We start from the raw sequence: 19,828 nt of genomic DNA, 5'->3' as shown, positions 1-19,828 counted from the left end.
ACACCATTTTACATTGTCTCATTTACACTTTGGGCTTGTGCCAGGGCCATGAGCACACCAACAGGCCTTAATTGCTCTGATCAGCCTCAGCTGGCATCTCCACCCCACACCTCCTACCCGTAAGTTTGAGAATTATATTTAAGCCTTGGCCTGAGACCTTAGTCCTTCTTACAGCTAGGCTATAGGTACATCTATCTACAGAACTGACTCTGGGGTGGACTTCTTTAGGTACCTATTGCAGTCCTGTCTCCAGCTCTTTTTCCTCCTGCTGACTGTGCTCCTGGGACAGAAGAAGTGTGATGTGTGAATGCTCAGCCTGTTCTCTTTGGATCCTGCAGGTTTGGAGGCCTGTGCCCTGGCTGTTGATGGAAATGCTTCTGCTGAAGTTATCACTAGCTTCCAGCTTATCATCATCCCCTACAGAGCAGACCCAGTCTTGTTGTTCCCTGACAGCCTGCACTGAGCAGATTATATACATGCAAAAATCTCTGCAGCTCTTGTGTACTCAACTTGTTCATGTTGAAGGTAAATCCACACTACCTGTTACCACTATGCCTTGATTCAACCAAGAAATGGAATTGCTGCCAAGACTAGTGAGAGCACAAAACAAACAATGTATTGTGATGCCAGCAGTGATGGAGCTGAGTTCTTCCCATCCAACCTGCCTGCTTACTATGACAGAACTTGCTGGCTCGCATACAGGCATTCATGTGTCACATCTCTTCGTATCATCAGGCATTGAAGAAACTCAAGAAGGGAAACTGTGTCATCAAGACTGTGCCTGATGCTACCAATCATGGGTTTCTAGACCTGGGAGAATTCCAGTAGGCTCTGCAGAAGGGACTAGCACACGTGTCCTCTCTTCCTGTGGACATACTCATCTAGCTATGCAATGAATTTTCCTAAGTGAAAAAAGGTATGAATGGGAAGTAGAAGTCTACTACTGGATTTTAAAAAGACAGGCAGCATATTTCTGGTCTTTTTTGGCATTCTGCCACTCACTGAACAGTCTTGAACAAATCATTTAACTTTTGTATCTACTAGGGCTAATAGCTTATTATCTGTCCATTAAAGATTTGTGAAACATAATTAATGACTAGCCTTGACTCTTTTTTTTTTTTTCCACTGTGAGTCAATTAATATTATGTTAGTCTCCAGCTTTTGTGTTAAAGTCTTCCTGGTCAGCTGCTGGAGAATTTCTGCTTCACAGCATCTCTGAAGTCCTGCCATCTTCTTGACTCTGTGGAAACATACGTGATCCAAGAGGCACAAAGACAGAACTCACCATCCCAGAATAGTACTGAGAACAACCCAAGGGTTTCTATCATTATTTGCAAAGCATGTCACTATACTCATGAAGAAAAAAAAAAAAAAAGTGTTTTTTGTTTGTTTGTTTTTTAAAAAGAGGACTCCAGAACTGTGAAAAAGCCCTACTAAGTTCCCCTTTGCACTTCAGATTGTATGGTCTTAAAAATGTGTGTGTTGAGGGTAAAGGTTCTGCTCTTTAGTAATATAATGAAAGATATCAGAAGAATGTGTATTTTTTTCATAACATCTATTTTTTCAACATATAAGGCTTCTTATATTTTCCTTTTAATGTGTAAATTTATTTTTGTTTTGTGAATAGGCAAAATGAGTACAGAGTTTGATTTTAGGACCATCATTTCAAGTCAGACATCCATCATGGGTGACCTTCGGCAACTTCTTAGCCAAGGAGAATATGCTCCTTTTACATCTGCTCCCGTGTTTGAAAGCAAGTTTGTTCAGGTAAAAAAAATCATTCAAATGAAATCATTTTGCATGCTCAAGATAAAATTGATCAAATAGATTACCTTTTTTTCCCCTCTCACAGCTGAAGAGTTATTCATTTGTTCCTACCATCCTTATTCTTGTTTAATACACACATGGGTGTTTCCCTCCTCATACAGACTTATTTTGGTCTCACTTTACAGACAATGGTCCAGCAACAGCAATGCTGAAAATTTGAAGAGGGCAAAGAGTGTTTTTGCCCTTCTTTGTTAGTCCCTTACGTCTTCCTGTAGCAACAGTTAAGACTATTCACCTATTTGCTGATTCTGTGCTAGTTCATTAAGGTTGTTTAGCCATTAACTGTAGTTCAGGCTAACATAAATGGCAGCTACCCTTCCTCAGGCACCTCCTTCCTTTCAGTATCTGTGTAGGTGATTTCCCAATCTTGCCAATCACCCTAAGCACCGGCCAAAGAACCCTGCACAACTCCAACAATAGTCTAAATACCTACAATATTACATTCACAGCATGTCTAAAATGTGAATTCTACTTGTATGATGGACCTCAACAGAGATTTTCATAGGATTTTATTACCTCACTGTAATAATTGCAACATCCTTTGCTCTTGCCTTGATTAATTCAATCTTGCATTGCTTATACACATGCAGAATGTTAATTAGCTGCTAGTCCCTATTTTCAAGGTACTTGATTGATCTCTGCTTTATTTATCAAGCCCCATTTACTATCAAGGAGTCTGCTGCCCTAAACAAGCAGCCTGAGAAAACAGTTTCAACACTAACTCACATTCAAATGTAAATTTTTTTGCCTTTGATCTTTTTTTTTTATTCTGTCTCTCACACTTAAGAGAGTTTCTACTAGATATCCACTACATAAATACACTGTTGTCCCTCAAATTCCTTCCTAGAACACACTTTTTTTTTTTTTTTTTTTTTTTTTTTTGCTGCCTATCAAAGCCAAACCCTTACAGTGGTAGAAAACATGATTTGATCACGTTATCTTATTTTACTTCCTTAAATTTTCTCATCTATCTTTTTCTGTAATTTTATGTCTTATACAGAAGTTATCTGGGATCTTTTTCTACCCTGTGTTTTTACCACACCTAGCAGGATCCGACTTCAGAATGAGGTCTCATTAATATCACAGCAATGCTGACAAAGACAATGAATCAACAGAACAGAGTGCCTCTTCCACCATGTTTACACTAAGAGAAATTCAAGTTAATGGTACTCAGGACTTTTCTTACATCAGCAGTCAGATACACAATAATGGGGACTAGACAAGTACCAGTGATTTCTAGTCCTCCTTTATCCTTGTTTGACTTCCTCTCTTTTCACTCATGTATTCCTGTCTCATTATTTTATACTCTCCTCTCTCTTCACCACTCCATTACGTAAGTTCTAGGACTCCCAGGCCAAAGCACCATGAAATATATATCTTATACTGTCTGAGAGGTCTTGTGGCAAATGTCAGTGTTGAATTTGTTGTTGTTGTTCAGGTTAACCGAAGAGGGGAGACAATGAATATCCATAAGCAGCCTACCTGCGTCACCATCGGTATCTGTGCTACCAGTCCTAGTTCACCAATGCCCTATGGGATGCTGCTAGCACACACAGTGCCTGTATCCCCACAGGAAAGTGTGACAAATTTCCAGAAATTCTCAGAGCGGTCATCCCAATTGGAACAGTTAGCACTTAGCAGGTGAGCGAGCACTAAGTCCTCAAAGAGTAAGTAAAAACATGAATGTATTTCTCCTTTCTGTATGGTGTTTTCTTTCTTTTACAGGTCAGATTATTAACAGACCTCACATTTGCACCCTTTCTCCCAGTGCAAACACAGTGAAGTTAGGAGGATCACTGAATCATAGAATCATAGAATATCCTGAGTTGGAAGGGACCCTTAAGGATCATCAAGTCCAACTCTTGACACCGCACAGGTCTACCCAAAAGTTCAGACCATGTGACTAAGTGCACAGTCCAATCTCTTCTTAAATTCAGTCAGGCTCGGCACAGTGACCACTTCCCTGGGGAGCCTGTTCCAGTGTGCAACCACCCTCTCTGTGAAGAACCCCCTCCTGATGTCAAGCCTATATTTCCCCTGCCTCAGCCTAACCCCGTTCCCGCGGGTCCTGTCACTGGTGTTAATGGAGAAAAGGTCTCCTGCCTCTCGACACCCCCTTACGAGGAAGTTGTAGACTGCGATGAGGTCTCCCCTCAGCCTCCTCTTCTCCAGGCTGAACAGGCCCAGTGCCCTCAGCCGTTCCTCGTACGTCTTCCCCTCCAGGCCTTTCACCATCTTCGTAGCCCTCCTCTGGACACTCTCCAACAGTTTCATGTCCTTTTTATACTGTGGTGCCCAGAACTGCACACAGTACTCGAGGTGGGGCCGCACCAGCGCAGAGTAGAGTGGGACAATCACCTCCCTCGACCTACTAGCGATGCCGTGCTTGATGCACCCCAGGACACGGTTGGCCCTCCTGGCTGCCAGGGCACACTGCCGGCTCATATTCAACTTGCTGTCTACCACAACCCCCAGATCCCTCTCTTCTAGGCTGCTCTCCAGCGTCTCATCGCCCAGTCTGTACGTGCAGCCGGGGTTTCCCCATCCCAGGTGCAGGACCCAGCACTTGCTCTTATTGAACTTCATGCGGTTGGCGATCGCCCAGCTCTCCAACCTATCCAGATCCCTCTGCAACTTCAACTGAAGTTGAAGTACACACCTTTAGGCCCCGCTCTAGTCATCATTTCAGGCCAATGATACCACACAGACAGATGATGACTGGCAATACTTAATAAGCCTTTTTCTAAATCTATCAGACGCTGACAACTGATGGGAAGATTGGAGGTGCAGCATTGTCAGGGAACAAGGCAGTAGAATAAAGGCATTGTAAAGAAGCTGATATCCTGTGCCTCCCTTTTGTGCATTTCTGCTCAGCATTTCTTCCATAGTCAGATAGAGCCACATAAAGAAGAGTGTCCAGATCCACTCCACAGATTTTTCCTGCTCCAGTCTCTCACTTCCAATCTTACCCTATATTTAGGCTTAACAAACACAGTATCTTCTTTGGGATAAGTTGCTACTTGTGCTTGATGATGAGTTTCCTTTTTTTTTTTTTTTTTTTTTCCCCTTACAGGTTCTTGCCCTTGAAGTTTGTGGAACTCTCTGTCCACAGCACAGACAACCATCAACTCATGTTAAAATTAGTAAATGGACGTTCCTATTACCTAGAGCTCTGTGCCCCACCAGACCAGCAACACCGCCTATTCCAGCACTGGTTGCAACTCATCTCTCTCCTGAAACCTCAAAAAAATCCTGGCAATACCAACATTAACATAAGATGCAAGGATTCTGGCACAAGTCATGAGAAAGATCCCAGCCCAAACAATTCATCAGAAAATGTGAGTCTTTGGCAAATAGATATCAAACCTTCAAGCTAAACAGAAAGTATAATCTGTGCCAATATGATTTACTATCACTCAAGCCAAAGCTTTTGTGTGCTTTGAGGGACCTACAGTTCTGTTTATCAAAATAGCTGTCCTGTTGTAAACTACCTACAGAATTCTGGGCAAAAATAGTGATAATACTGGGTGCACCGTAACTCCGATACAATTTTAAGAATCAGTAAATAGCATACTACGTATTGTTCAGTGTTTAGTTTTTCCTCACAGTCATTGGTATGTTCTTAAATGGATCTTTGGAGCCGAATTCAACCACCCACTGGAAAAAAAAAAAAAAAAAAAAGCAGAGAAAGATGGGCATGGCACAGCTGAGACCCACGCAGGGACAGATAAATAATGAGCAAAGAAGGCAAGGATATTTGATCCATTTAAAGTACAGGAAGAAAAAAATATTAAAGGAAATGCTACAGTGGACTGCCAGATGACGGCAGCTATTTGCTGAATATTCAGTGGATAGGGGATTAATGTGTAGGAAATTATTTCATCACAAAGTTCCAGATGTGCTGATCAGCTCTGTGCAAAGTATTTTTAATGTCTGTTGCTACTGTGTCTGTTTATCTTTCCTTTTTTTCTTCTAGAGGGCCAACCCACAAGATTTGCCTAATCCCAAAATAGAGGAAGAAGTTGTTCCCAAACAAACCACCTCCAACCAAGTTCCCCTCTCAGTTAGTGTGTGTCCCACAGAAAAGAGTGGAAGGGAAGAGGTAGCAGCCTTTGCCAGCCCCCTGGAAGCAACCAGGCAAAAAATCCCCATGCAGTCAAAGAATATAGACCCTCTGGATACAATAATGAGTAAAAGCAAAGAGAAGAGGAAAAGTAGGTAGGTGTGGTTGGGAAACAATTCTGATGGACTTGGTTTCTGCTGCTGAACATGCTAAGTAAAATGTGTTGTTTTTGTCTTCAGAAAATACATTATTGATACACCTTTTCAGAGTTATTGGGATTTTCCTGATGTTCTAAATGGACTGGAAAGCTGAAGAGTACAGCATGGGGTTTCCAAGTATCCAGACTTTGGCTTCTCAAATGTACAGGTTCTTTCAAAAGTCTGTTCCTGTGTGCCTGCACTTCAAAGCAAGGCTTACTACATCATTTAGCAATGCATATTTCTACTACAAACAGAGTTTAAAATAGCATCTATTTGAAACTGGTACATAACAAGATTTTTAGGACAAGGTTTTTTTTTTTCTGAGTTTGTTGGCAATAGCATCACATTTTTTTCCTGACTTTTTTATTTTTAGGATCGACAAAACGAAGCCAAAAAAAGAAAAAAAATCACAACCTTCAGGTAGGAGTTCTTCCAATGTTTACTTGCTTCCCCATTGCTATTCCTACTTCAACAATAGATGAGAGAAGCTGAAACTTCATAAACTGGGAGCTGTGTTGAACACATGTTCCTATGCCCATGTTACCAATAGCTCAGCACTTGTACAGACATACTTTTAGAAAGTACCTTGTGCTCAGTCCCTGTTCTGATCACACCTCACCTTGCAGGGTTTGGTATCAGATTCCTTCTAGAAATGCCTTGACACTTGACTTATTTGGCTGATGTCAGCTGTGCAACATCACTGCAAAAATCAGATGAAATATGGTATGGTGGAAAGGGTCAGAAAGCTGCATGCCTAGGCATTGCTAAGAGGTAGTGTTGGCCCATACTTCCACTTTTGATGTACTGTAAGGCTTCCCAAAGGCCCATAGCTGAGCATAAATTTACCTCCAGTGTGTCTGCATTGTCTTCAACCATGAGGTCAGGACCCATGTTCCTAGCAAAACGGGCACTTTCCACATCATAAGGGATTAACATTAGTGTCCATTTTTATATCCTCCGTTTCTGCACATATCTCTACAGAACATCCGTCTGAGACAAGCAAGCATCTGAAAGGCAGTCTATATTCCTGCTCACAGCTCCCTGTATTCAAAATTTTCTTTTTCTTGTCAGTGATTCAGCATTGTTTCCTATGCCTGCCAAGGCACAACGAAAAATGAAGCCGCTTACCTTACTGATGCCCTTTACCTTGTGTCTAAACTCATAATCTGCATGTGAGTGAATCACTCTCTTGAACAAAACTTTTTACGGTCTTCCTCTATGTACTTCTCCATTTTTCTAAGTCACAAAAGTTTGAATTATCTCTTGTCCAATCAACCTCATTTTTGTGTGTGTGAACATGATGCTACTGCATGCTCCTCTTTGTAGCTGGTTGGTGGATTGCATGCAATTCCTTGTCCTAGTCAGATGCAATTCCCATCATTCTCTCTTTTTCAGTTACCATTTTTGTTTCTTCTCTTGTTTCTGTTACTTTTCCGCAGACATGCACATCTTTTCAGCTTTCCCCTCAATTCCTGTTCCTTCTAATTACCCTTCTCTCACTTTCCAAGTTCTTTTCACCCTGTTCAGTGCCTCTTAAATTGTACCTTCCTCCAAAGATGCGTTCCTTCCCTGTGCAATTGTCTCCCCTCTTTTTCATTTTCTGATCATGCATCTCCCAGTCTGCATTCTACTACCTGTTCCTGGATTTGCCTTGTAGTCTCTCTGAGTTTACCAAGTCCTGCAGACTCTGTTCATTCTCAACCTGCTGATCAGCTTTCAGTAGAGAATGGAAATGATCTTCACATACCCCGAGGAAGCTGAGAAGTATGCCAATATCATGTCAGCTGATACCAGCTACGCACAGACTTTTTACACCTCTCAGGTGTTATGCAAGGACTAGATATTATTTCTGCTTGGAGATGAGTAGGTCTTAAGTAGTATGTAGAAATGACTGAAGGAGAATAGCATGGAAGAGACTGGGAAAAGGCCAGCTTGGAATACAGAGCAGAAATTCTAGTAAACCCCATCATTTGTAGACTGAAAATAGAAGTAGTGAGAAAAGTTGAAAATCAGTTGCTTCTGGTCAGTCTTTCTTCCTTTGTTGTACTTGGTGTATGTTTATGTTCTCTGTCCTTTTCTCTCTTTTGAGTCCTGCTTCTTTTTCTCTTTCATCTTCTGCTTTCCTGCACTGTTCTGAGCACATCCTCACTGTGTTTGTTTTTGTTTTTTCCAGGAAATAGAAAGAGTGGCATTATGTCAAGTGTTGGCTGGTTCAAGTAATAATCCAGGTGATTTGTCAGTAAGAAGGAATAAACAACATAAAGCAAAGCATCCTGTATCAGTTGCAGTTGGAATAAGGGCAAGACACGCATATAGAAAAAACAAACAAACAAAAAAAAAAACATGCCATACTGCCGAGTTCAATCATCTTCATAACCGTTTGCTATTGCAAAACTAACAATAACTAAGACATGAACACTGCATTTCTCTGTATTAATTCACAACTAGCTGCAACAAATGCATTTTGATCATTGCCACTGGAATCAGTCCAGTAAGTACACTGTACAATACACTGGAATCTACAATAAGATATAGATCTTACTGTAACTGAGGCCATTTTTCAAGGAGAAGACTGAAATGTGCAGCATAAGACAAAGAAATAGACACTTGAATTAACAGTAATGCTTGAGTATAACTGTAGTATAAGATCGACAAAGCTTCTCATGCAAGCAATTTTCAGAACGCTGCAGGGGAACAACTGAGAGAGAGCAATACCATGTCATGGCCACAAAATCTTATTATCACAATTTTTATTTCTGTGAGCTTCTAGAGGAATGTAAGCAAATCACTTATCCTCTTTGTTCCTCAGCTTCATTTGTAGAATGAGGATAGCCAGACCTCTTTTGAAAATCACCATGTGATGTACTAATGAGAACCATTATATAAGAATTAGGTATTGCTGTTACTATTATTATCACTTAGACATTATAAATATTGCTATCCTTTTGGAATACTGATCAGCAGTTTTTATAGGTCATATTTGCTGCACTACTGAGCATTTGGCATTATGCCAGACAAATATCTTACTTTCTGTGACTGTATTCACTATAAAGGTAAAGGCAGAGACCTACAGTAATGAACGCATCTACGCTGCATTTATGGGGCACTGCCTAGCACTAATCCATAGTACACAGGACCACTGTGTCAGTCTTCACATGACAGAAAGGCTGCCACCACCTGAAATACCAGCATTCCTTCGGGCAGTACCCAAGAGTTGATGGGAGGTATCCCACTGAGAGATCAATTTACCTTATTCTTAAAGCCAAGTTAGCAGCCAACACGGCGTAAGTTGTTCATACTTAATTTTCTCCTTTTAATTTAGAATGTAGTTGAACTTTTTTTTTTTTTTTTCTTAAAAAGTAAAAAATAGACCTGCTCTGATCTATCCAGTGACTATTCATTCTTTCCTTCCTACCCCACCTCAGTGATTATCATGCATTTCAGACCTTTCCAGAACTACTCAAAATTTATAGTAGTTAGTACAAGAAGTTTTTCTACAATTCTGCAGCAATACAGCTGTCTTCCATCTCTCTGCCCACCGCACAGAGAAGCATCTGAGGCTTTACAACATTTACTGATTGATAAAATAACAGATAGTGACCAAAACAACAGCTGAATTCCCCTGACTCTGGGATATCTGTGTAATTTCCAGCATGTAAACTTTGCTATTTTACTGAAGTTTTGAAGAGTAAGTTCTACACAATCACAGGTAAGCATGGGAGATGGAATACAGTAGGCTTTTCTCCAAGTGAGCACAGAGGATATACATAATTCATAGCTTTCGCAGAGACAAATGCCAATCTAATGTTCCTTAAGAATATAAATTAACTGAATACTCTTTGAGGACAGCCCATGTGTAATCGATTCCAGCCTAGGATGCCATAAGAAACAAGTAGTGGTAAATGCAAATTCTAGTTATCACCAAAAACATGAACAAGGGTGAAATACCAGTCCGTAGACTTGGAAATTCCAATGTTATTTTCCATGGTGAAAAACTTTCTGGATTTTTGTTTAGTGAATGAACGAAGTTGCATTTACTGACAAGGAAGAAACTTTTAGGCAGTCCCTGAAGAAATGGCTATACAGGATATTTTCTGCTTGAGGGATAGTGAGTGTATGAATGATACATGATTTATGAAGTGCCATTGTCCACTCCATGAACAAACATAAAATACCACAAGAACAAGGACCAGTAACAGTATCTTCACTATCATCCATAGAGAGACTGGCTGCAGATGTTTACTGTCAGTGACTTCACACAAGACAAAATTAAAATTGTAGAACACTGTAGAACACTCATGATACTTAATCTGAATATTTTTTAAATAAAGCATACTGCATTCAGAAGGTCTTTTGCATTAATCAGAAACAATTGTTTTGCTAGCACAGAGATAATAACTATGACTGATTTCATGTAATGATATACAGAATATACTAGGTAACATAGAATGGAATGAAATAAATTAAAAATTTAACTAGTAATACCTCCCTCCTAAGCTATGTACCATATCTGGGAAGCATCACACATTACCTGTGATGATAAAGAGAAAATTAATTTGCTTCCAAACAACCTGCCAATGTGTAAGACCAGCACAGACAACCTATTCCTAAGGAAAAAGTTAAAATCTGCTAAAGCAAAGTGATCAGATGTTCAAGTGCATTTTGAGAAGAGTGCCTTTCAGTTGGGAAACAACAGAAATGTTTTACACTTTCTTGAAATCACAGAGCTAAACTGTTATGAGTAAATATACTTGGTCCAATTATGTGTATTTAAATGTCATAACAGAAGACAAGCTGATGAGTCAGGATGGAAGAACTGACAAAAAACTTCCACAGATACTTACGTTATGTTGTGGTAAATGGGACAAAGATGTCCACTAAAGCTTGTGACTTTTGTTCTGAAGTCATCAATGTAGCGATGTGACACTAGAACAATTACAACTCTTGAGCACTGTGTTTCTCTTTACTGACTGAAGATGTAGATATAGTCCTTCACCTGCAGAAACCAGGATCAGTCTCAGAACAATATCTTGTGCTGCCAAAAATAGCCACTCCTACACAGAGTACCCTAACCTGGGGGTACGTTAGCAAACCTTGAAGAGACACAAAAGACTGCTGCACTATGCAAATGGTACCGTCCAGCCTCAGTTCACGGGAATACAATCTAAAATGCTTAGTCAATGTTGAAAAGAATAAACTGCTTCAGAGTATTGTGTTTCCCAGACTGCAACACTGCGAAGAAGGTTGAATTGCTTGCATTGCAAATGCAATAAAAAAAATACTGTTAATTGCTAGGCCTGGAGCAAAGAAAAATAAATCAGCACAGACGCTTGCTGGGTTACATACCAGAACAGTCTTATACTGAGCTGATTCAGTAGACTGGTATGCAGCGTTGGCTCAACAAACCAATGCAGTCTATCAGCTCCTCTGAAAGAAAGAAAAAAAAAAAAAAAAAAAAACTGCTGGGAGAAGACAGTTGCTGAAGATCCTGCAAGCAGTAGAGCTACCAAGCATAATGTGTTTGACTACACTTCTTAGGAAATACTGCAAAGTAGAGTGGTGTTCATGTAATGCATGCCAAAACAGTTTTCAATTTGAACGAATTTTATTTCCTCTGCAACGTTCTGTCAAGATGCAGATTTAGGAGAACAGTTTAGTGTTTATCCTGTACCTCTCAGATTTATCCAAGGATGATGAAGGCCATCCATACAGCTCCACATAGTTACATGGAAATGATTATTCTGTTGGTATCTAAACAATGCCTTCCTTAGAGATGACTGTGAAGCTGCTATTGCTTCCTTGGGAATGCCAGTTAAACATACTGGCTTTGCTTATGGCAACATATAAGAAGTGTTTTGGTGTTGTCCCTTAGAACCACACATTTTCACACAGTAAGCATCTGAAACGCACCTCTGTTGCACAAGAAGCAGCAATGGAAACCTACTGGCATCTTATGTCTGTACAGAAGACATTATGCTGAGATCAGCATGGGTATTTACAAAAAGACTGGATGCCAATCCGGAATTTCCTGTGCCATGACACTCCAAGTTTATGCATACAATGAAACACGTGAAGGATTTTTTTTTTCTGACTGTACACAAGCAATACACCCAGCACCCACCCAGATGCCCATATTCATCTCAAAAGTTATGGAGTCTTGGCTGAGACTGGATTTCTTAATTCCACTTCATCATGAAGTTGAGGGTACAGAAAATTAAGAAACCCAGTCTTCAAGAGGTATAACATATTTTGGTTTCAAATCAGGAGCTCTCAGTAAGTAGTGGTTTACTGTCAAGCAATGAATTATACATGTGAGAATTAGAGGGAAATGATATAAAACTATGCATGCTCACAAACCTAAATAACTTTAAACTGGAGTAATTCGTTATGTCCACATCAATAGCATTATTTATTACCTGTATTAGTGGGTTTCAAGGTATGCCTCAGAAGTCACTATCTATCATTTCTAGGGTCATACATAGAGCACAATATTCTCTACTAGCATGTTTCTCAGAGAAGAAAATGTCAGCCTCTTTTAGTTTCGTAATGTAAAACTTATTCAAAAACAAACAAACAAACAAATAAATAAATAAATAAATAAATAAATAAATAAATAAAACATGCAATTATGCAGATGTTCAGTTTTCAAACAAAATAGTTTTTAAGCATTGCTTTAAATGCTGGGGAACTACAGACATCCTGGCTGGAAGTTAGCTGCTCCAGACATTGTTTATAATCTGCTGAAAGCAAGCTCAAAAACTAAGCTCAAAAACTAAAGGGAAAAAAAAAAAAACAACAAATGAAAGTCTTAAGAATAATCATTCTGAAAGTGATTCTTCCTCAGAGAAATTTTCTATGTAGACACTCATGTAAAGGTACAGTACAGAATAGCCACAACTGGTTTTGCATTGGTAATTAAGGTATAATAGAGATGCACAAGCTGAAAACCTAAACTGAAAACAAACAAACAAACAAACATAGCATACAAGATTATTTCAGTGAAGATTCAGAAAAAGGAAACAGGAATTAGAATTTTGGTGTTCTTTATGTAAATTTTACAGTATTTTACAGCTGTCTTATTGTACATGTAACTTGCTTTCAGGAGAAAGATTTATTGCATTTCTGGTTTATGCAGTATATATGAACAATATACTGTTGTGTCTTACTTTTGACAAATACATAAAGCTAAGCTTACAATGCAGCATTATCAAACAGGTGGGTCTCATCATTAGTATAATTACTACTAATAAGCTGCTTTTCAGGAAAGATGATTGTACCTGGGGAGAATCTAAAAACCACAAATGTCTTATTTCATTAGGATTTACCACTTAAGCAGTTTCCTTAGGTGGTGGTGTGGTTTAAACCCAGCAGGCAGCTCAGCACCAGAAGGCTGCTTGCTCACTCTCCCTAGGTGGGATGGGGGAGAGGGTCTGAAAAGTAAAAGCACAAGAACTCATGGGCTGAAATAAGAAAGCTTACAAGGTAAAGCAGAAGCTGCTTGCACAAGCCAAGCAAAACAAGGAATTCCTCCACTACTTCCCATCGGCAGGCAGACGTTCACCCTTCTCCAAAAAAGCAGGGCTTATCACAGAATACGGTTTCTTGGGAAGCCAGACACCATCACTCCTAATGCCTCTCCTCGACCCCCACTACTTCTTTCCCCCCAGCTTTTATTCCTGAGCATATGCCATATGGTACAGAATATCGCTTTGGCCAGTCTGGGCCAACTATCCCGGTCGTGTCCCCTCCCAGCCTCTTGTGCATCCCCAGATTCCTCACCAGCAGAGCAGCACAAGAAGTAGAAAAGTTCTTAGTTCTGTGTAAGCACTGTTCTGCAAGAGCTAAACCATCAGTGTGTTATCATCACAATTTTCATTAAAAAACCCAAAATACAGCATCATACAAGCCTCTATGAAGACAAGTAATTGTATCCCAGCCAAAATGTGGACAGGTGGCATGAACTGTTGAAACTTTTGTTGGTTCTTGCTCTATTCTGTCATAGATCTGTGGGTTATCTCATGGGTTTTTATTTCTTCACAAATATATTTGCATACATTTACGAGTATAAGAAAAGAATCTACACGGAGTAAAATGAGTAGAAATGAAAAATAGCTTTTATCCTCTATTCACGGATTAAAACAAAGTAATCAAACCGCCAGATAAACACAGCAAAAAGGTATGCGCAACTTGACAGTAAGGCAGGGTGGCACTAAATTACAAATAAAATCCTGTCTTGGCTTCGGGCTTTACAATACATCCCGACTCAAAATGGTAAGTCAGGGAAGAACGGCATGTATTTTGTTGCAAATTGATAATTGTTATAAATGGCACGACAGGAGACTGTTTTCCAGAGAGACTTAAGTATGTACTTTGGGTCCTTATAGATTTATTCAAGATCAACCCAAAAATGGAGAGTTGTACTGAGGAAGGCACACAGATGACTGAAACTGTAAAAAGCCAAATGAAGTAATCACTAGTTTGAGTATAACCATACAGGGAAATAGAAAGTATTGTCAAGAAAATATCATCTTTATTGCCTAATATCTTTCTGGACTAAATGTAGTGCCCCAGACTGTTCCATTAACAACCCCACTTCCGGTTTTACTTTGGAGCGCCCATCTTCTGGGAATGATTCTTACTTCTGGGCTTAATACCTGTCTTTGAGAGATGATCTTTGAGAGATGAGTAATACTCCTAGAATCAAGACCTCTCTTCTGGAGATTAACCTTTTTCTACAGCTGAGCTTCTGTTGGGTTTATGACCTCATTTGTAAACACTGTGATCTTATTTGGAGTTGTGCAATTTTAGATCTGAAGGATTAAGGGATAGCAGAGGACATTAAAAGCCAGAGAGGAAGATGTTTCAGCCATAGAGATGAACAAGAATGAAAATGTAGTTATTGGATAGAAAGGAAGGAACAGTTCTAGATTTTATCAAGGATTAGCACATGACCATATTTTAACCCTTAGTATTTGTTGTCACTGCTGAAGAAAGGCTGAAATGACAATGAATTGTTGTATTAATTTCAAAATTCAGGGTTTCTGTTGCTGGACTGTGTATGCCAAAAGATTTTTTTCTTGCCTAATACATAATTTAGCTTTTGGACTTTTGTATGTTGCACTCTTCTTTGAAACACTAAATATTAGACACAGCAATCCCTACACCTGGACTAGTTCTTTCGGATGGTTTGTTCCTGTGTCCTACTTAGGGTTAAAGCATTCACCAGATTTGTAGTCAGGAGATATAATATTGCTATAAATCAAACTGGAAAGACTGTTGCTATAGATCATCTTTTCCCCTGCAAGTCAGGGACAACATGCAGGGAAAGTCTGAGCAGGAAGCAGCTTTCATTCATATTCAGTTAGAGGTGACATTTAAATGTGATTAGCCACAATACTGTCAATATCTGAAGGCCAGGGGAAAATCTCTGTGAAGTTCTCAGAGACAGGAAAAAAAGAGACTATTTAAATTGATGTCAGACATGAAATTAGAGAGCTAAAAATAAGAGACGTCAATTTCTCAAAACCGTGCAAGAATAAAAGATCAAGAATTAAAGGGTGCTCAAGATAATAAAAACAGCAGAAAGGTTAAGAAAGAGGATGGAATATAGACTCTGACATCAGACAGGCAAAAATTCTTTAGGGATTGCATAAAAAAATATTTTTGCAGATAAGCAGGGATGACAACAGCTTGGAAAGGATCCAAGATGAAGTTGGAAGAGAAAGTACATCTGTTGTAAAATGGATGCTCAGTGAGTTTAGTGATAAAGAGTTTAGAGATAAAGGGGAGGAGAGTAATGGGGCAGACAGATGGGGATTAGTTCTCCTCCAGCCTTCACTGACAATAAGCACTGTGGCCGCTGTGGGTCTTCTGACAGAGCATTCCTTTTTGCATCAGTAAAACATAAATTCAGTTACGCAGTGACATAAAAGGGAATTTTTATCTAATCCTTCTGTGATTTTTCATTCCTCCTCCAGAGGGCAATGGTTTCAAAGAAAACATTTTGTCCTGTGTTTGGATGATGTCACAGATTGTCAAAAGCATTTTTCCCCCCAGCTGATTACAATCAGCCAGATTTAGACTGATCAGCGGTTATATCAGCATCTTGTTGGCCAATGTGTAAAATTCAGGTCACTGAAGTTAAATATATTCTTTATTAAAAAAAAAAAAAAAAAGTTTGTGGAATGAATGCATCAACCTTAGAAAGAAGATTCTTTTTCAACAATAAGTTGCCTAAATACATAGGTTCTATAGTTCCAATAATGCTTTAATGGTCCCATAACCAGTGATAATAAAATGACACATCTAAAATCAAGGTGTTCTAAGATCCAAACTCACAAAATGTCTCACTTGCATATTTCTTTTTAGTTCATTTCTGATTAATCATTGAAAACTTTGAAGAAGAGATGGAATGGCTTGTTTATAGTTGTATAGTTGTTGTATAGTACTTTGGTAAGTAATTTTCTAACTTCCTTTAGGAGCAGTCTTAGTAGATCCTAATATGAAAGATTAGTCAGGTAACATGAAACAAATTACAAAAAAAAATTTGATTTCCCCAATCAATCAACCATTGTCCTTCCTCATTCTCCCATATGCCTTCTCTCTCTGCACCCATTGTTTCTAATTTGCAATTTTGTTAAATTCAAGATGTTGATTTACTCACAGCAATTTTTGTGTGTTCAGAATCCAACAAACAGCACCCACAAAGTAAAATGAACCAGCAAACCTGTCCATTTAAATTGCTAATAAAATGATTTAAAAGACAGAGGTTATCTGAATCTTTACAAACAATGCTGCTGATCCTGTGCTGTGTTGTGAAACATTTTCAGGTATGACAACTTCATAGCCTGACGGAATATTTTAATCTGTTGGACAGAATTATCCAAGCACACCTAATTCAAGCATCTTATGAATGGATTTGCCAGCTGAGCAAAGGCTAATATTAGGGTTTGTGAAAGCCAGAGGGAGGAGATTGGTTACCAAAGAAACAAACAGATCCTTAAGCAGATCTATCCAAGAGATATCCCAAGCTCAGCCTTAACCTGGTCTGGCAACCCGTTCTGGCAAAAGATGAAAATTTCAGCTACATGTACAAGAAAACAAAGGAGGGAAAGAGGAACTCTAGACCTAATGTGAATGTTTCTTTGCTCTGTGACAACTCGCACAACATACTGAAGAAAACTCCCTTACCTTGGTATGAGCACTGGCTGTAGGGCAACACACAAACTACAGGCAATGAGATGGTCTGGGACAGGAAGAAGAAATGCTGTCAGCTGAGGGAAGCTGTACTCAGGATTTTATTTTTGGTTGTTTTCTGTTCATTGCAACTTTGCACGTAGAAAAGACATTAGCCTAGTGATCAGTTTGGATGACAGCAGGGAACAGCAAGCTGCTGAATCTACGTATTTTTTGCAGTTATTGTATCTTCTGTGCAACTATCGTATTTTGAGAAAGTCTTTTCTGGTTCTCAGGTCTTTTGCCAAAGTAGTTCATCAACAACAACAACAAAAAAAAAGTTCGTCTGAACTTCCACCATTGTCACAGGCAAGTGAAAGGAATTGCCCTTGGTGCTTGTGAGGCACTGCCCCCAGGTCCCCTTCAGGTTTCATTTCCATGTACTCTGCCACCCACTGCTGCCAAACACCCCACAGTTCTTCCACCTGTCAGCGCTCACGCTGTAGACAGCAGGCTGGGTGCGCTTACACGCCACATTCCTGTCACGACAGCGGCAGCCACCACACGGCGCCCACCCCACAGCGGCCGCTGGCACCGACCGTTGGGGGCGACCGTTGCAAGCGACCGTTGGGAGCGGCCCCGCCTCGCGCGGCCAGCAGGGGGCGCGCGCCTGAGGGCGGCCCGGCCCCGCCCCCGCCATCCCTGCGGGGGCCGCCCCGCGCCTGCGCTGGGAGCGGGCGGGGCCGGGCCGGGCTTCGGCGGTGGCTGCGCGGCGCTGAGGGGGCCGCGGCCGCGGCCGGGCGACTCGGCGGGGAGCGGGGCGGCGGCGGCCGGCAGCTGGCAGCACGCAGGGTGAGCGCGGCGGTGGAACGCGGCCCGCGGCCGGGTCCTGCCCGCACGGGTGCCCCGCGGCGGCCCGGGCCGGGCTGCCCGGTTGTCCCCGTCCTGCCGGGCCGGGCGAGGGGAGGGGAGGGGAGGCCCCGCGGTGGCGGTGGGAGCGGCTGTGGGGGTGCTGGGAGCCGCGGGGCGAGGGGAGCCTGCCCCGGGAGCGGCGGGACCGCGGGGCTTTGCCTGCGCCCTCAGAAGGAGCACCTCCTCCGTTGGGTCTCGCTACGCGGCCATCCGAGCTGCGAGCTTGCCTTCTTAACCTGCCCGCGGAGTTCTCATCTTTTTGGTTTCTCTTGCGATCATCTTAGAGCTGTTACTAAAAAAATGTAACTGTGATCCAAGCACCCTCTGTGTTTTATGCCTTAAAAGGTTAGCTCATGGCTGGTGTGGTACGTGGTTTAACGAGGCATCCAGTGCTTAATTTGCAGCGCTTTGGGAATCAGCTTTCTCGAGTGGTACATTCAATTGCCATTGCTGTTAATACAGCAGCACAGAGCTCAGTGGTAATACGCGGTCACGTAACTCCTCTCAAAGTAATGCTGGCAGACCTTACATCCTTCCAGTGCTCAAGGTACGGAATAGCCACGGACCGGAATTTTTGCTGGATAGATTATGGTGATGGTAAAGATGAGAGCTTTACTTAGATGTTGTTAACATTTCTTTCAAGGGATCTGAACTGACTTTGTAATGTAAATAGAAATATTTCTTCACGAGCCTGATTTAGCTTCCTCAGGAATTTGCAGGAGTTCCTGGGGCCATTGAGGGGTGTCGGGTGTCTTTCATTACCACAACAATGCGAGGTACAAGCACTAAAAACGCAGCTGGAGCTTGGCATCCCTACCGAGGGTTATGGACTCAGAAGGCTCTAATGTAGGCTGAGGTTCATGTGGATCTGTACGGTTTTCATGTAAATAATTTACATTTTCATAACACTTCATATGGTGCTTTTTAATTAAAATCTCTTGGCACAGGTTGAAGTGGCAGTCTTCTAAACATCCTACGGCATCCTTAGATGTAAATTCTGTTGGGATGTTTTGTCAAAGACCGAGTCTTATCATCAAATACTGATAGTTGTAACTACCAGTTTCAGGTACTCACTTTTTTTTTCTAGTTTTCCCACTTGATTATCTGCATTCTTTTACAACATTAGGCTGTAGAAATTCTGAAGGCTAAGCTCAGTCTGTTACTTCGTAAATAACAGGATCCGTGTTCATGTGTGTCAAGTTCTTAAATGGTCTGGCAACTGGCTTATATTCTATTCTTTTTAAGTACTCGATGCTATGGGTAGTGTTGCAGGAAGGCCTGATGTTACGGTATTTGGAACAGTAATTACTGCTTTGGTCATTCATCAGAAAGCCTCAAGACTTCTTGTAAATATTAATTAAATACTGTTCTATTGTTTTCTTTTTATTATGGTTAGAGAGGCATTTATACATTTGAAAAGGCTTGCTAGTACGTTTGTGATAGCGTAAACTGTTTCCTAGTGAGTTTTCTGGTATAAAATTGGATATGCTGGCAAAATGTTTCTTCTAATGTAATTACCTGGTTCAGAGCTTGCTTTTCTTCAGTGTTTGTGACAGAAGAAGTATTTTATGTATGCATCCTCCTTCCTGCACTCCCAACTTAGCTATATGATAAAACGTTTTAAGTGTAGCTCACTGTAAAATGTGAAGGA

General features: G+C 40.7%; 2 protein-coding genes and 1 long non-coding RNA gene across 9 annotated transcripts in view; 2 read left to right on the top strand and 1 right to left on the bottom strand.

Annotated features, from left to right (window-relative positions):
- LOC140002649 (uncharacterized) overlaps positions 1 to 17,823 on the bottom strand; it is a 94,694-nt gene extending 76,871 nt beyond the window's left edge. For all 4 annotated transcript variants that reach the window (XR_011809734.1, XR_011809737.1, XR_011809735.1 and 1 more), the window contains exon 1: positions 17,281 to 17,823. This is a non-coding gene — a long non-coding RNA (uncharacterized lncRNA). The remainder of the gene's footprint in view (positions 1 to 17,280) is intronic.
- On the top strand, positions 92 to 8,358 carry GARIN2 (golgi associated RAB2 interactor family member 2). 3 transcript variants are annotated; one of them, XR_011809716.1, is made up of 9 exons: positions 92 to 228; positions 339 to 916; positions 1,628 to 1,767; positions 3,266 to 3,468; positions 4,901 to 5,165; positions 5,804 to 6,045; positions 6,464 to 6,510; positions 7,162 to 7,262; positions 8,264 to 8,358. XR_011809716.1 is itself a non-coding variant. In XM_021272016.4 (9 exons), exons 4-9 carry the CDS (start codon positions 1,633 to 1,635, stop codon positions 8,308 to 8,310), a joined length of 939 nt encoding a protein of 312 aa, XP_021127691.4. In that variant the 5' UTR covers positions 92 to 228; positions 339 to 525; positions 736 to 916; positions 1,628 to 1,632; the 3' UTR covers positions 8,311 to 8,358. The 3 variants fall into 3 exon arrangements, 2 of the variants coding, with proteins under 2 accessions (XP_021127691.4, XP_012954203.4); XM_021272016.4 differs by lacking the exon at positions 7,162 to 7,262 and having other exon boundaries at positions 339 to 525; positions 736 to 916; XM_013098749.5 differs by lacking the exon at positions 7,162 to 7,262.
- A 156-nt stretch (positions 17,824 to 17,979) lies between the features above and the next one.
- PALS1 (protein associated with LIN7 1, MAGUK p55 family member) overlaps positions 17,980 to 19,828 on the top strand; it is a 49,460-nt gene continuing 47,611 nt past the window's right edge. Inside the window, exons 1-2 of one of the 2 annotated variants that reach the window (XM_072038884.1) lie at positions 18,007 to 18,117; positions 18,523 to 18,724. The gene's annotated coding sequence lies outside the window, so the exon portion shown is untranslated. Of the gene's footprint in view, positions 18,118 to 18,522; positions 18,725 to 19,828 lie in introns of both variants that reach the window. The other variant, XM_027459583.3, reaches the window with a different exon arrangement.

Source organism: Anas platyrhynchos, chromosome 5, assembly GCF_047663525.1.
Source record: "Anas platyrhynchos isolate ZD024472 breed Pekin duck chromosome 5, IASCAAS_PekinDuck_T2T, whole genome shotgun sequence".
NCBI classification, from domain to species: domain Eukaryota; kingdom Metazoa; phylum Chordata; class Aves; order Anseriformes; family Anatidae; genus Anas; species Anas platyrhynchos.
Note: the sequence above shows the minus strand (reverse complement) of the source record. Positions and strands in the feature narration are given on the sequence as shown.

Excerpts from the sequence above, each read along its gene's own strand:
- GARIN2 (XM_021272016.4), top strand. The coding sequence starts at position 1,633 with ATGAGTACAGAGTTTGATTTTAGGACCATCATTTCAAGTCAGACATCC. Across the intron at positions 1,768-3,265 it reads TTGAAAGCAAGTTTGTTCAG|GTTAACCGAAGAGGGGAGAC; the intron begins GTAAAAAAAATC and ends GTTGTTGTTCAG. Across the intron at positions 5,166-5,803 it reads CAAACAATTCATCAGAAAAT|AGGGCCAACCCACAAGATTT; the intron begins GTGAGTCTTTGG and ends TTTTTCTTCTAG.